General features: G+C 47.4%; 1 protein-coding gene across 9 annotated transcripts in view; it reads right to left on the bottom strand.

The window, feature by feature from the left end:
- Nucleotides 1-14871, bottom strand: part of NDE1 (nudE neurodevelopment protein 1) — an 83769-nt gene that overhangs the window by 35263 nt on the left and 33635 nt on the right. For 4 of the 9 annotated variants that reach the window (XM_030925659.1, XM_030925660.1, XM_030925662.1 and 1 more), the window contains exons 5-8: nt 11753-11889; nt 7722-7901; nt 5130-5221; nt 2461-2724 (exon numbers count right to left, since the gene is read on the bottom strand). In XM_030925659.1, coding sequence (XP_030781519.1) covers nt 2476-2724; nt 5130-5221; nt 7722-7901; nt 11753-11889 — 658 coding nt within the window. In that variant the 3' untranslated portion in view covers nt 2461-2475. Of the gene's footprint in view, nt 1-197; nt 300-2460; nt 2725-5129; nt 5222-7721; nt 7902-11752; nt 11890-14871 lie in introns of those variants that run through there. The other 5 variants (XR_004055522.1, XM_030925658.1, XM_030925655.1 and 2 more) reach the window with 2 other exon arrangements.

Here is a 14871-nt window from a genome sequence, read left to right as displayed (position 1 = left end):
GCTGAGGTGGAAGAATCGCTTGAGCCCGGAAGGTGGAGGTTGCAGTGAGCCAAGATCACGCCACTGCAGTCTAGCCTGGGACAGAGCGAGACCCTGTCTCAAAAAAAAGGCCAGGCATGATGGCTCATGTTTGTAATCCCCAGTGCTTGGGAGGCCAAGGTGGGAGGATCGCCTGGAAAATCAACCCGAAAACTCACCTCTAGAAATCTCAATGAGAAGCAGACTACAGTCTCAGAGGTATATTCTCAAACTCAAAGCCAGGAGGTTTGAGACCAGTCTGGGCAACACAGCAAGACTTTCTATAAAACATAAAAAAAATTAGCCAGGGGTAGTGGTGTGCACCTGCAGTCCCAGCTACTTGGGAGGCTGAGGCAAGATGGCTTGAGCCCAAGAAGATGAGGCTGCAGTGAGCTATGGTCGCACCACTGCACTCCAGCCTGGGCGACTCAGCAAAACCTTGTCTCATAGAGAAAAAAAAAAAAAAAAAAACAGAAAAATTAATTTTTAAATTTTTTTATTTTTTTGAGAAAGAGTCTCATTCTGTTGCCCAGACTGGAGTGCAGTGGTGCAACCTTGGCTCACTGCAACCTCCGCCTCCTGGGTTCAAGTGATTCTTGTGCCTCAGTCACTGGAGTAGCTGGGACTACAGGCATCCGCCACCATGCCTGGCTAATTTTCATATTTTTAGTAGAGAAAGGGTTTCACCATGTTGCCCAGTTTGGTCTTGTGAACTCCTGGCCTCAAGTGATCCACCCTCCTCTGCCTCCTGGAAGTGCTGGGATTACAGGTCTCAGCCACTGCACCTGGCCTAAAAATCCACGTGTAAAGGTCTGAAAGTTATATGCATGCCATGGAAAAGATTCTTAGTTTCGACAGAGCCAGACTCCGTCTCAAAAAAAAAAAAAAAAAAAAATTCTTAGTTTCCTGCCGCGTGTCTGCGTGTCTGCTACAAACCCATCAAATTCCAATGGCTTGGGGCCCAGAGAGATGGTAGTCACACACCTTGCAGAATTCCTGAATCTGAAAGCTGCCCCCCGCTTTTTTTTTTTTTTCCCCCCTGAGACAAGGCCTTGCTTCATCACCCAGGCTGGAGTGCAGTAGCTGGGAACATGGCTCACTGCGGCCTCAACCTCCTGAGCTCAATTGATCTGCTGGCCTCAGCCTCCCAAAGTGCTGGGATTACAAGTGCGAGCCACTGTGCCTGGCCCTGATTTTCTTTAGGCAAGAAAATCAATGACACTGTTAGAGGTCAGAACTGCGCTGTCCCATCGGGTGGCTGGTTTCAGGAACACAGTCTGGCTAGAAGTTAGTGCCAGTTTCTCAAAGGTTCTACAGATTTAAAAAGGAAAAAAAAAGGCCAGTTGCAGTGGCTCATGCCTGTAATCCCAGCACTTTGGGAGGCCAAGGTGGGTGGATCACAAGGTCAGGAGATCAAGACCATCCTAACACGGTGAAACCCAGTCTCTACTAAAAATACAAAAAACTAGCTGGGCGTGGTGGCACATGCCTTTAATCCCAGCTCCTCAGGAGGCTGAGGCAGAAGAATTGCTTGGATCTGGGAGGCAGAGGTTGCAGTGAGTTAAGATCATGCCACTGCACTCCAACCTAGGCGACAAGAGCAAGACTCCGTCTCGAAAAAAAAAAAAATCTTCAGGGGAAACAGAGCCGTGATTGATGCTCAATTCCCCAAATAAGGGCTTTATTTTTATTTAATTAATTGCTAACTTTTTGATATGGAGTCTTGCTCTGTCACCCAGGATGCTGTGCAGAAGCACAATTTTGGCTCACTACAATCTCTGCCTCCAGGGTTCAAGGGATTCTCCTTCCTCAGCCTCCCAAGTAGCTAGGACTATAGGCACATGTTAGCATGCCCGGCTAATTTTCTATTTTTTGGTGGAGATGGGGTTTTACCAATGTTGCCCAGACTGGTTGTGAACTCCTGACCTCAAGTGATCCACCTGCCTTGGCCTCCCAGACTGCTGGGATTACAGGCGTGCGACACCACACCTGACCCAAATAAGGGTTTTATACAAGACATTCTCAGTGTAACCATGAGTAGCAGCTGTAGAATCAAATGACAAAAATGACCCTCTTGGCCAGGCATGGTATCCCACACCTGTCGTCCCAGCACTTTGGGAGGATGAAGGGTGAGGAGCACTTGAAGTTCAGAGTTTGAGACCAAACTCAGCAACATGGCAAAACCCTGTGTCTAGAAAAAAAAAAAAAACTTAGCCGGGTATGGTGGCACACACCTATACTCCCAGCTACTCAGGGGACTGAGGTGGGAGGACTGTTTGAGCCGGGAGGCAGAGGGTAAGCCATGATCCTGCCATCGTAGTCTAGCCTGGGTGACAGAGACCGACCCTGTCTCACAAAACAAGACCCTCTCTCTAGCCCTTTGTCCAAGCCACAAGACACCACCTAATGCTGCCTGCAGGGAGCAGAGGATAAGGTTTGCTGAAATCATCCTATAATTTAAAAAGACACACGGCTGTGGGTTGGGGGTGAGTGTTTCTTGCCTGGGGCAGGCGGGTTCTCCCCGCAAGCGAGAGGTTTATTAGAAGGTACTGACCCCTTATCACCCAAAGGCACGCTGCTGCTGCTCGGCCGTCTCTCACCACCATCTCTGTTCTTGCTGCTCCGCCCAGAGGTTGGGCCACCTGTTCGGTTTGGGGACTGATCGTACACGAGGTTCCGGCAGGAAGCGAGTTTGGACTCCAGTGCCTGGACAGAAATACACTTTTATCTCTCAAGTTATAGGCAAGGACTATTCTGTCTTACCGGAGCCTGTACAGAAGAACGAACCCCAGACAGTGGTTCTCAAACTGCTGTGCACTGGAATTCCAAGGTGGGACCCCAAGAAGAATCCAACGTATATGCCAGTCTCAGAACCAAGCACCTTAAGTATTTGGGAGCTGGCTGGGCACAATGGCTCACACCTGTAATCCCAGCACTCTGGGAGGCCAAGGCAGGAGGATGCCTTGACGTCACAAGTTTGAGACCAGCCTGGGTCACAAAGTGAGATCCCATCTGTTTTTTTTTTTTTTTTTAAACTTTTTTAGACAAGGTCTCACTGCGTCACTCAGGCTGGAGTGCACTGGTGAGATCACAACTCAACGTTTCAGGCTCAACCAATTCCTCCCACCTCAGCCTCCTGAGCAGCTGGGATTATAGGTGTCCGCAATCATGCCCAGCTAATAAAAAAACTTTTTTAATGCAAAAATCTTTTAATTACAAACAATTTTTTAAAATGTTTGGGAGCTTCCTGGAAAAAAGATCATAGCTCACTGCAGCCTCAACTTCCCAGGCTCAAGCAATCCTCCCACCTCAGCCTCCTGAATAGCTAGGACTATGCACAATCATGCTCCACAAAAAAAAAATTAATGAAAAAATATTTAATTACAAAGAATTGAAAAAAATGGGAGCTTTCTGGAAAATCACTAACCTAACCAATTATCCAATTCCACTCGTAGAAAGTAGGAAATCCACTTCTGGAATCCTTCATCTTTACTTTACCTTGTTAAACCTCTGCAGAATGGCAGAAGTTTGACAAGGACTTGGTCTGGCTTCAACAGACCCTGAGGAAACCAGAAGGACACTGACAGCACCCCAGGCTTCTCTATACTCCAACTAGGCTAAATATCGAAACGCGGACCTGTTTCTAGAATAGCAAACCAGGCAGCCAAAAGCCAGGACTAAAAACACAGAAGAAATGAGTTGCAAGCTTCCACTAAGTTGTGGCTATGAATACACTGTGTACAGTGACAACTTGGTAGGAGTTAAATTATGTGGCCTTCCAGGAATCATTTTTAAAAATAAACTACAAAGAATACCTATGTTATTGCTTAAGCACAAAAGGATCCCTCCCTGTAATTAACATAAAAGCTGAAAGGCCAAGTTCTTTACCTTAGGCTTTCAAGATTGATTGATTGATTGATTGATTGAGATCAAGTCTCACTCTGTCACCCAGTGGCACAATCTCAGCTCACTGCAACTTTTTTCCCCTGGATTCAAGTAATTTTCCTGCCTCAGCCTCCCAAGTAGCTGGGATTATAGGCGCCCACCACCACGCCTGGCTAATTTTTGTATTTTTAATAGAGATGGGGTTTCACCATGTTGGCCAGGCTGGTCTTGAATTCCTGACCTCAGGTGATCCACCCATCTCGGCCTCCCAAAGTGTCAAGATTCTCTTAAACCCCGAGAAACAACCAAAAAAAAAAAAAAAAGGCGGCAGTTTTTTCCTTTTCTGAGACAATGTTGTGCTGTCACCCAGGATGGAGAGCAGTGGTGCAATCTCAGCTCACTCAGCCTCCACCTCCCAGGCTCAAGCAATCCTGCCACCTCTCAGCCTCCTGAGTAGCTGGGACCACCAGTATGCACCACCAGCCCTGGCTAATTTTTGCATTTTTGTAGAGGCAAGTCGGGGTAGGGGGTTTCACCATATTGCCCGAGCTGGTGTCAAACTCCTGAGCTTAAGTGACCCTCCCAAACTACTGGGATTGCAGGTATCAGCCACTGCACCCAGCCAAAAGAGAAGGCAGTTTCTAAACACTCCTCAGTTTTTCAAATTAAGGAAAAAACACAGGTATTATCTTAATTTCCCAAACTGCCTAGAGGAAAAATGGTAAAAGGAAAGAGACATACACAGAGTTCAGAGTAATGCTTAGAGTCAGAGCTCTGAGTGTCTGGTATTAACTCCCACAGAAAGTTCTAAAGGAGCAGCCACATCTAAAACTCACCACATTGCTATGAAAGGGGCTGGACGCATTGGCTCATGCCTGTAATCCCACAACTTTGGGAGGCCAACCTGGGAGGATCACTTGAGGCCAGGAATTTAAGACCAGCTTGGGTAACACAGCGATACCCCCATTACTACAGAAAATGAAAACATCATCCAGGCATGGTGGCACACACCTGTGGTCCAAGCTCCTTCGAAAGCTAAGGTAGGAGGATCACTTGAGACCAGGAGTTCGAGGAGTTTGAGGTTGCAGTGAATTGGGCAACAGAGCAAGACCCTGTCTCTTAAAAAAAGAAAAAGAGAAGAGAGGGCAGGAACTAGATCAATCCCCCTTCACACATCCTCAAAGACAGGTAGGAAGGCACCAAATACCAGGAAAGTGCGGTCTTACCCCAACTTTCCGCAGTAGGTCTCCCACGATGTTGAGGGCTGATATCCGGGCCGCAGGTGTGAGGGGAGTCCCCCCAGTGGAGTCGTCCAGGCCTGGGTGTGCAAAGGGAAAAGCATATAACTCACCAACCAACCTATAGTCATGTCCGTGAACTAACATCACTAGATCCCAAACCACAGGACAGGAGGGGCGCTGACGCCTTTCCTCGGATCCCAAAAGCTACCCTATTTCTTTCCATAGTTAACTGCATCACACACCCAAGGACTACATGACAACCAATTTTTCAAGTCCTTGTGATGACTGCAACAAACATTTATTTTTACATGTTAGTCTTTAAAAGCTTTTTTTTTTTTTGTCTTGCTGTCACCCAGACTGGAGTGCAGTGATGTGATCTTGGCTCACTGCAACCTCCGCCTCCCAGGTTCAAGCAATTCTCCTGCCTTGGTCTCTTGAGTAGCTGGGATTACAGCCATGTGCCACCACACTCGGCTAATTTTTATATTTTTAATAGAGTTTCACCACGTTGTCTAGGCTGGTCTCGAACTCCTGACCTCAAATGATCTGCCCGTCTTGGCCTCCAAAAGTGCTGGGACTACCAGCATGAGCCACCATGCCTGGCCTTTTAAAATTTTTTTTTTAAGAGAGACAAGGTCTCACTATGTTCTCAGGCTGATCATGAACTCCTGGTCTCAAGCAATCCTCCCACCTCGGCCGCCCAAAGGGTTGGTATTTATAGGCATGAGCCACCGTGCCCAGCCACATTAGTCTTTTATAAACAAACCCAGAACAAATCCTTTTGAAATTGTAGGAAATCCATATAGTTAAAATTAACATAATGGCATCTGTGATAGCTATAAGAACTATATATATATAGACAGGACGATCCAGCTTTACAAGGGTTCAGCTCTGCAAGCCTCTCTTCTCCAAGTGGGGTCCATGCACCAGCAGCACCTGAGAACTCTTAGAAATGCAGAATCTCTCGGCCAAGCATGGTAGCTCACACCTGTAATCCCAGTGCTTTTGGAGGCCGAGGCATGGAGTTGCATGCCTCTAGTCCCAGCTACTCAGGAGGCTGAGGCAGGAGGATCACTGAAGCCCAGGAGTTGGAGGCTGCACTGAGCTAAGATTGCACCACTGCATTTCGGCCTGGGCCACAGACCAAGACTGTGTCTCTAAAAAAAAAATAAAGTATGCAAAATGGCTCTAGACTGGGGCCAGGCACAACAGCTCACACCTGCACTACCATCACTTTCAGAAGCTGAGGCAGGCAGATTACCTGAGGTCAGGAGTTTGAGACCAGCCCAGTCAACATGGTGAAACCCCTTCTCTACTAAAAATACAAGATTAGCTAGGCTTGGTAGTGGGTGCCTGTAATCCAAGCTTACTCGGGAGGCTGAGGCAGGAGAATCACTTGAACCTGGGAGGAAGGGGTTGCAGTGAGCCAAGATTGCACCATTGCACTCCAGCCTGGTGACAGAGCAAAATTCCATCTCAAAACAAAAGGGCCCTGGCGCTGGGATTCTACAAGTCTCACTGGTCTCTTCATGTCCAGGGGACAAGCTAAGGGATGAGGCAGTAGATGCCAGGGTAAGATCTGGACCCTGCCTGCCTGGGTCTGAATCCCAAATCATCTGCCATTCAATTGCTTTATGACTCTGCTTAACTCAGGGCCTCATTTCCATCAAACGGGGACAGCACTTGCATCCTGGGCCTGCGGCGAAGGCTGTAGGGTGGCCAGCACACACTGAGCACCCCATAACTGTTTGTTATTAATATCTGCTGTAAAAGGCCTGACTGGAAGCTGTCGGCAGAGGGTGAGAATTCAGATTTTTTTTCCCACCCACGCAGCACAGGTTACACTGAGTCTAGCTCTCAGTAGATGCATTACCAAACCCACAGAATGCTTTTTACTTTTTTGTATTTGGTTAGTGACATTTCAAATTTGGGAGGTTTTATATTCAGAAAGAGGATTTTGGGCCAGACGCGATGGCTCACGCTGTAATCCCAGCACTTTGGGATCGGCCGAAGCGGGCAGATCACTTGAGTCCAGGAATTTGATAGCAGTCTGGGCGACATGGCAAGGCCATGTCTCCACCTAAAATACAAAAGTTAGCCAGGTGTGGTGGCGCGCGCCTTTAGTCCCAGCTACTCCGGAGAATGAGGTGGGAGAATCACTTGAGCCCATGATGCAGAGGTCACAGTGAGCCAAGATCTGCACCCCTGCCTGGGTGACACAGTGAGATCCTGTCTCAAAAAAAACCAACAACAAAAAAAGAGGATTTCTGGCTTTGAAGAATGGAAAAACTGCAGATGAAGGGCCATTCCTTCTAGCTGCAGAGCGGCAGCCACCCCCTCTGAGCGGGGTTTCCATCTCCCATTGCATCACAGACTCCACTACTCCCTCACACCCACTCCTCACTGATCTCAATTGCCCATTCCCGGGAACATCCCCGTCTACTCTTTGCTCAAAGCCTGAGAGTAAATCAGGCTCTGAGCCTGGTGCAAATCATCACACATCCAGGACCCACCCCAGATTCTTACCCAGAAACACTTTGTGAACCGAGAAAATCCTCCAGTTCCCACTCCTCTTACCACGTCTGAAGCTCCCGGGCGTGTTTAAACTCGAGCTGGGTCCTCGGTGAGTGATGGGCGTGGACGGCACAGAGCCCGTGGCCTGCACAGCTGTGTCTGTCCTCTCAGCTTCCAATGAGCTGGGCATGGGGGTCCTGGGTTTCTCCTGCTTCTGCTGCACGGCCAGTTCCTGCCGCAAATCTGTGCCAGGAAAAGGATTCAGGAATTCAAGTCCTCAGCCAGGCGCCGTGGCTCATGTTTATAATGCCAGCACTTTGGGAGGCCAAAGCAGGCAGATCACCCAAGGTCGAGTTGGAGCCTAGCCTGACCAACATGGTGAAACCCCATCCCTATAGAAAATACAAAAACCAGGCCGGGCGTGGTGGCTCAAGCCTGTAATTCCAGCACTTTGGGAGGCCAAGACGGGCGGATCATGAGGTCAGGAGATCGAGACCATCCTGGCTAACATGGTGAAACCCCGTCTCTACTAAAACATACAAAAAACGAGCTGGAAGAGGTGGTGGGCGCCTGTAGTCCCAGCTACTTGGGATGCTTAGGCAGGAGAATGGCATAAACCCGGGAGGTGGAGCTTGCAGTGAGCTGAGATCCAACCACTGCACTCCAGCCTGGGCCACAGAGTGAGACTCTGTACCAAAAAAAAAAGAAAATACAAAAACCAGCCGGGCATGGTGGCAGGCACCTGTAATCTCAGCTACTCAGGAGGAAGAGGCACGAGAATCACTTGAATCTGGGAGGCCAGGGTAGCAGTGAGCTGAGATTGCTCCAGTGCACTCCAGTCTAGGTGATAAGAGCAAGACTCCGTCTCAAAAAACAAAAAGGGAATTTAAGCCCTTGCTTAGGGTTGGTGGGGTGCAGGTATAGAGGTTCAACAGTAGATACTGCTCAGAAAAAAAGACCTACTGGGGTGAAACACTCCAGGTGGAAACTCCAAATAAAGGGAAACCCACAGCACCTTGCCTAGCAGACTTCCAACTCTACAGGATTTTTCTCGACTAACAAAATAGTTTCAGATTTTTAAAAAGCTATGACAGTGACACACTAATGCTTTGATTATTGAAAAAACAATTCCAACATAGCAGTGTATTTAGAATACTAAATGAAAGTATGCCCAGGAGCAGTGGCTCATGCCTGCAATCCCAGCACTTTGGGAGGCTGAGGTGCAAGAATCTCGTTAATCCAAGAGGTCAAGGCTGCAGTGAGCCATGATTGTGCCACTCCACCCTGGGTGACAGAGTGAGACCTCTGGGGGAAAAAAAAAAAAAAAAGCCGGACGCAGTGGCTCATGCCTATAATCCCAGCACTCTGAGAGGTCGAGGTGGGAGGGTCGCTTGAGGTCAGGAATTTGAGGCCAACACGGCAAAACCCTGTCCCTGTTAAAAACACAAAAAATTAGCCATACATGGTGGTGTGTGCCTGTAGTCCCAGCTGCTTGGGAGGCTGAGGCAGGACAATCGCTTGAGCCTGGGTGACTTAGGTTACAGTGAGCTGAGATTACGCCACTGCAATCCAGCCTCTGTGATAGAGCAAGACTGTCTCAAAAATAAAGTATGCTTTCCAGACTATCCCCAAACGCTCCTCAATCATAATCACCATAACATACAGGAGAGCTTTCAACCAGTTCTCTGAATTATTATTATTATTATTATTATTATTTTTGAGATGGAGTTTCACTCTGTTGCCCAGGCTGGAGTGCAATGGCACAATCTCGGCTCACTGCAACCAATTCCTCCCGGGTTCAAGTGATTCTCCTGCCTCAGTCTGCCAAGTAATTGGGATTACAGGCATGCACCACTGTGCCTGGCTAATTTTTTTTTTTTTTTTTTTTTTTTTTTTTTTAAATAGAGACGGGGTTTCACCATGTTGTCCAGGCTGGTCTGGCCACTGTGCCTGGCTGTTCTCCTCATTTTCAAACATAAACTTTATACATACATATATATCTACTGAGCATAAAATAGGAAAACTTTTTATTAAGCATTACTGGAAACATACAGTATCTTGTCCTGTGTATGACTTACTCTCCCACCTTCAGTGGTATGTGTTGGCAATGTTTTTTGCTTTAGAGACAGGGTCTGACTCAGTCACCCAGGCTGAGGTGCAGTGGCACAATCATAGCTCAAGGTAACCTTGAACTCCTGGGCTCAAGTCATCTTCCCACTTCAGCCTCCTAAGTAGCTAGGACTACAGGCATATGCCACTAGACCTAGCTAATTTTTACTTTTCATTTTTGTAGAGATGGGGTCTCACTATGCTGTCCAGGCTCATCTTGAACTCCTAGGCTCAAGCAATCCTCTTGCGTCCGTCTCTCAAAGCACTGAGATTACAGGCATCAGCCACTGTGCCTAGCCTTGGCAATCTTTCTACCACAATATTGTTCATTTTAACAATTTTTTAACATTTCACAAAATAAATCTATGTACTTCATTTAACCACTTCATTACTGATGGACATCTAGGAACAACTACTTTATTAAACTTAGGAATTTTTACTTTTCATCCCCCACCTACTGGTTACATATTACAAAGCAAATTGACGTTATAAACAATTTATTGGGCCGGTAACGGTGACTCACCCCTGTAATCCCAGCACTTTGGGAGGCCAAGGCAGGCAGATCACCTGAGCTCAGGAGTTCAAGACCAGCCTGGCCAACATGGTGAAACCCCGTCTCTATTAAAAAATATAAAAATTAGCCAGGCATGGTGGCGTACACCTGTAGTCCCAGCTACTTGGAAGGCTGAGGCAGGAGAATTGCTTGAACCCGGGAGGCAGAGGTTACAGTTAGCAGAGATAGCACCACCGCACTCCAGCCTGGACAACAGAGGAAGATGCCATCTCAAAAAAAAAAAAAAAAAAAAAAAGATAGGGTAAAAACAACTTGGGACAATCCACTAATGAATATCTTTTTTTTCTTTTTTGAGACAGTCTCACTCTGTCACCTAGGCTAGAATGCAGTGATGCCATCTTGGCTCACTGCAACCTCCACCTCCCAGGTTCAAGCAATTCTCCTGCCTCAGCCTCCTGAGCAGCTGGGATTACAGGCACCTGCCACCACACCCTGCTCATGTTTTCTATTTTTAGTAGAAACGGGGTTTCTCTTGTCCAGGCTGGTCTCGAACTCCTGAGCTCAGGTGATCCGCCTGCCTCAGCCTCCCAAAGTGCTGGGATTGCAGGTATGAACCACTGTGCCTGGCCAAATGCCTGATTACAGTCTGAATATTCTACCTCTGCAAGTGCCAACTGCTCAACAGCAAACGCTGACGAGGTTTCAAAGTTCTAACCCAAATATATCGGTTGCCATCAAGTCACAGAAATAATAGGCTAGCTGGCAATTCCACCAGAAATTTCTCCCCACAAAATCTTTTGAGAGACAGGGTCTCATTCTGTCACCTAGGCTGGAGTGCACTGGTGCCATCATAGCTCGTGGCAGGCTCCACCTCCTGGGCTCAAGTGATCATCCCACCTTGGCTTCCTGAGTAGCTGGGACTACAGGCACATGTCACCACACCCAGCTAATCTTTAATTTTTTTCCATAAAGATGGAGTCCCATTATACTGCCTAGGCTGGTCTCGAACTCCTGGGCTCGAGAGATCCTTGGCCTCCCAAAGTACTGGGATTACAGGTGTGAGTCACTGTGCCAGGCTCTCCCCACAACACTCTTCTGTTCCTACTGAGCATCAGGATGGTTTGCTGTGTGTGTGAATTACAGACCAGGAAGCATCTTTCTGGAAATTGGAAATTCTGCTGCCCAGAGGCAGAACCCCAATACAAGGACTTCATCTGTGAACCCCAAAGCTATTTCTCTAAATACCCATAAGGGGCCCTTACAGGGTTGCATGTCTTACTGTTCTCAGCTCCGGCCAGGGCCCAAGGCAAGAGTCTGCCCAGTGCAGCCCCACACCCTCTGACTAGACATCCTGGGTGCAGAGCAGGGTGCAGGGTCCCTGTAAAGATAATGCTGGGAGAGGCTGTGGGACTAGATGTTGCTCAGGCACGGAATGGGGACCATGCTGGTGAAGACACCAAGGCTTCCTGACCTCTGGCTTCATCCTTCAGTCTCTGAACAGATTCCAAGAGATTCTCTTTTTCATCAAGTTCACTTTCCAAGAAGGCGTTTCTTTCGATGGCCTGATTCAAGCGCTGCTCAAAGTCTTCGAGAGACATGATCGTGGCACTGGGGAAGAGAAAAGCAGAGTTATCCACGAGGACAAACTGCAGGCATCCCTCTAGCACTGCGGATCCAGGCGGTGTGAAGGGTCAGACACACCTGGACACAAGTCCCAGCACCAAACCTCCTAGATGCCACAGAGCGGGCTGAGTCCCTTAACCTCCTGGGGCATGGGCTCTTCACCGGCATAATAGGACTCATCATAGCTCACGGGGTACACAAGGCTGTCCTGAGGATTAAATAAGGTGCCGCCCACACAGCACTCAGCAACAAGCCAAAGCCCTATCAGGACTGCATGTGTGAGAAGAGCAGTATGCTCTATCTTCTCTGGCAAGCTCACAATGCCAACCGGCATTAAAAATAACCTAATAATGACTGGGCACGGTGGCTCATGCCTATAATCCCAGCACTTTGGGAGGCCAAGGCAGGTGGCTGACCTGAGGTCAGGAGTCCAAGACCAGCCTGGCAAGCTTGGGCAAATGGCAAAACCCTGTCTCTACTAAAAATACAAAAATTAGCCAGTTGCAGTGTGATCCCAGCTACTTGGGAGGCTGAGGTGGGAGAATTGCCAGGAAGCGGAGGTTGCAGTGAGCCGAGATTGCGCCACTGCACTCCAGCCTAGGCAACAAACCGAGACTCCATCTCAAAAAAAAAAAAAAAAAAAGAAAGAAAAATAACCTAATAAAAAACACATACAGTAGCATGATTTTTTTTTTTTAAAAGGCACAGCTGTGTCTCTCAGGTCAAAGTTCAGTGGTACAATCACAGCTCACTGCAATCTCAAACTCTTGGGCTCAAGCGATCCTCCCACCTCAGCCTCCTGAGTTACTGAGATTACAGGCAGCAGGCACTGTGCTGGGCATAAGATGCATTTAAGCAGGTAGAAGAGATCATATTGAACCTCTCAGTGGAAGTTCAAAATGTGCAGTACCAGCCCAGCTGCCCTGCTCACAACCCCTTCTTGTGAAGGGCACAGACACTGTGGAAAGGCACTGCAAAGTGCTGTAACAAAACAATCTACTTTGATTCTGGGAAAACCAGCTTCTCTGCACCTCAGTTTTCTCTCATGCAAAGCAAGGGTAGTAGTAGTACCTTCCTGAAGGGTTGTGGTGGGGCAGGGGTGGCAAGAAGAAGTCATATAGGCTGGGCGTGGTGGCTCACGCCTGTAATCCCAGCACTTTGGGAGGCCAAGGCAGGTGGATCACTCGAGGTCAGGAGTTCAAGACTAGCCTGGCCAACGTGGTGAAACCTCATCTCTACTAAAAATACAAAAATTAGCTGGGCATGATTGCGCACATGTGTAGTCCCAGGTGCTCAGGAGGGTGAGGCAGGAAAATTGCTTGAACCCAGGAGGTGGATGTTGCAGTGAGCTGAGATCATGCCACTGCACTCCAGCTTGGGCAACAGAGCAAGACTGTTTCCAAAAAAAAAAAAAAAAAAAAAAACATACAGGAAGCACACAACAGATGTTTTACACGTAAGTACACATCTATAAATGTCAGCAATTTTTATTATTGATCCTGTCTGTCCCCAGACCTTTAACATCCTGCTAACTGTATCCCATGGTGGTTAGAAGCACATGTTTGGAGAGGAACCCAGGAGTTAACACCCAGCTCCTCCTCCTAGAACTCACTGGGTATCACTGGACAACTCGATCTCCTTCATCCTCAGTTCCTTCAATCACAAAATTCATAACTGCACCGATCAATGGCTGCATCAGTTTATTTCTTCAATATATCCTTCTATGTCTATATGGAGTCATAGGAGTACCTACCCTCACAGGGTCTTTAGAAGTAGTGGATAGAATGAAGTTACCACAGTATCATTTAAAAACAACAAAGGGACAGGCACAGCGGTTCGTGCCTATAATCCCAGCACTTTGGGAGGCCAAGGTGGGAGGACCCCTCGAGGCCCAGGGTTCAAGACCAGCCTGGGTAATATAGTGAGATCCTGTCTCTACAAAAAGTAAAAAGATTAGCCGGGCATGAAGGTGTGTGCCTGTAGTCCCAGCTACTTGGAGGCTGAAGTAGGAGGATTGCTTGAGCCCAGGAACTCGGGGGTGCAGTAAGCCATGATTATGCCACTGCACTCCAGCCTAGGTAACAGTGCCAGACCCTGTCTCAAAAAACAAACGAAAACAAAAAAAACACACTACCATCAATAACAAAGGGATAATACTTTGGAGTACAATACCAGAAACAGTTAAAACGACCCTGAGGTTGACATGTCAAACAAAAAAGGTAAAAGATTCACATAATATGTAGGGTACAGAATGCTTGCAGAAATGCAGACATGCTGAGTATATATAGAGGAAGACCCAGTATCACGCAGAAGTTAGTTCTCCACAAGTTAAACTGATAAATTTAACACCATCTTAATAGGTTTCTATTGGGGGAATAAATTGGACTGATTTGAGAGACCTGTGACGATGAAATAAGAATGACCCAAAGAACTCTGTAAAAGAAGAGATCAGGGAACTAATTCTACCAGAGACTCAGAACACACTACTATAAAGCCTCAACAATGAACAATTGTATGCTACTGGTTATAAGAACAAAGGAACCAAAGGTCCAGAAATAGACAAGAGTTTAATTTATAACAAAGGTGGCCTCACAGATCATCATCTTTGCTAGGCTGGTCTCCAACTCCTAACTTCAGGTGATCCACCCGCCTCGGCCTCCCAAAGTGCTGGAATTACAGGCGTGAGCCACCGTGCCTGGTAATCCTTTCACCTTCTTACCTCAACCTCCCAAGTAGTTGTAACCACAGGCATAAGCTATCATACCCAGCTAGTTTTTAAATTTGTTTCTAGAGATCGGAGTCTATGTTGCCCAGGATGGCCTCAAACAATCCTCAAGTCTTGGCCTCCCAAAGTACTAAGATGACAGATTACAGGCTTGAGCTATCTCACCTGGCCTGAGTATTTACTTTCAAATAAAGATCAGCATGCTAGTTATAACTGGAGTGAAAACTGCTTTATGTACTTTA

Source organism: Rhinopithecus roxellana, chromosome 20 (genome assembly GCF_007565055.1).
Source record: "Rhinopithecus roxellana isolate Shanxi Qingling chromosome 20, ASM756505v1, whole genome shotgun sequence".
Lineage (NCBI taxonomy): Eukaryota > Metazoa > Chordata > Mammalia > Primates > Cercopithecidae > Rhinopithecus > Rhinopithecus roxellana.
This window is presented reverse-complemented; position numbering and strand designations above follow the sequence as displayed.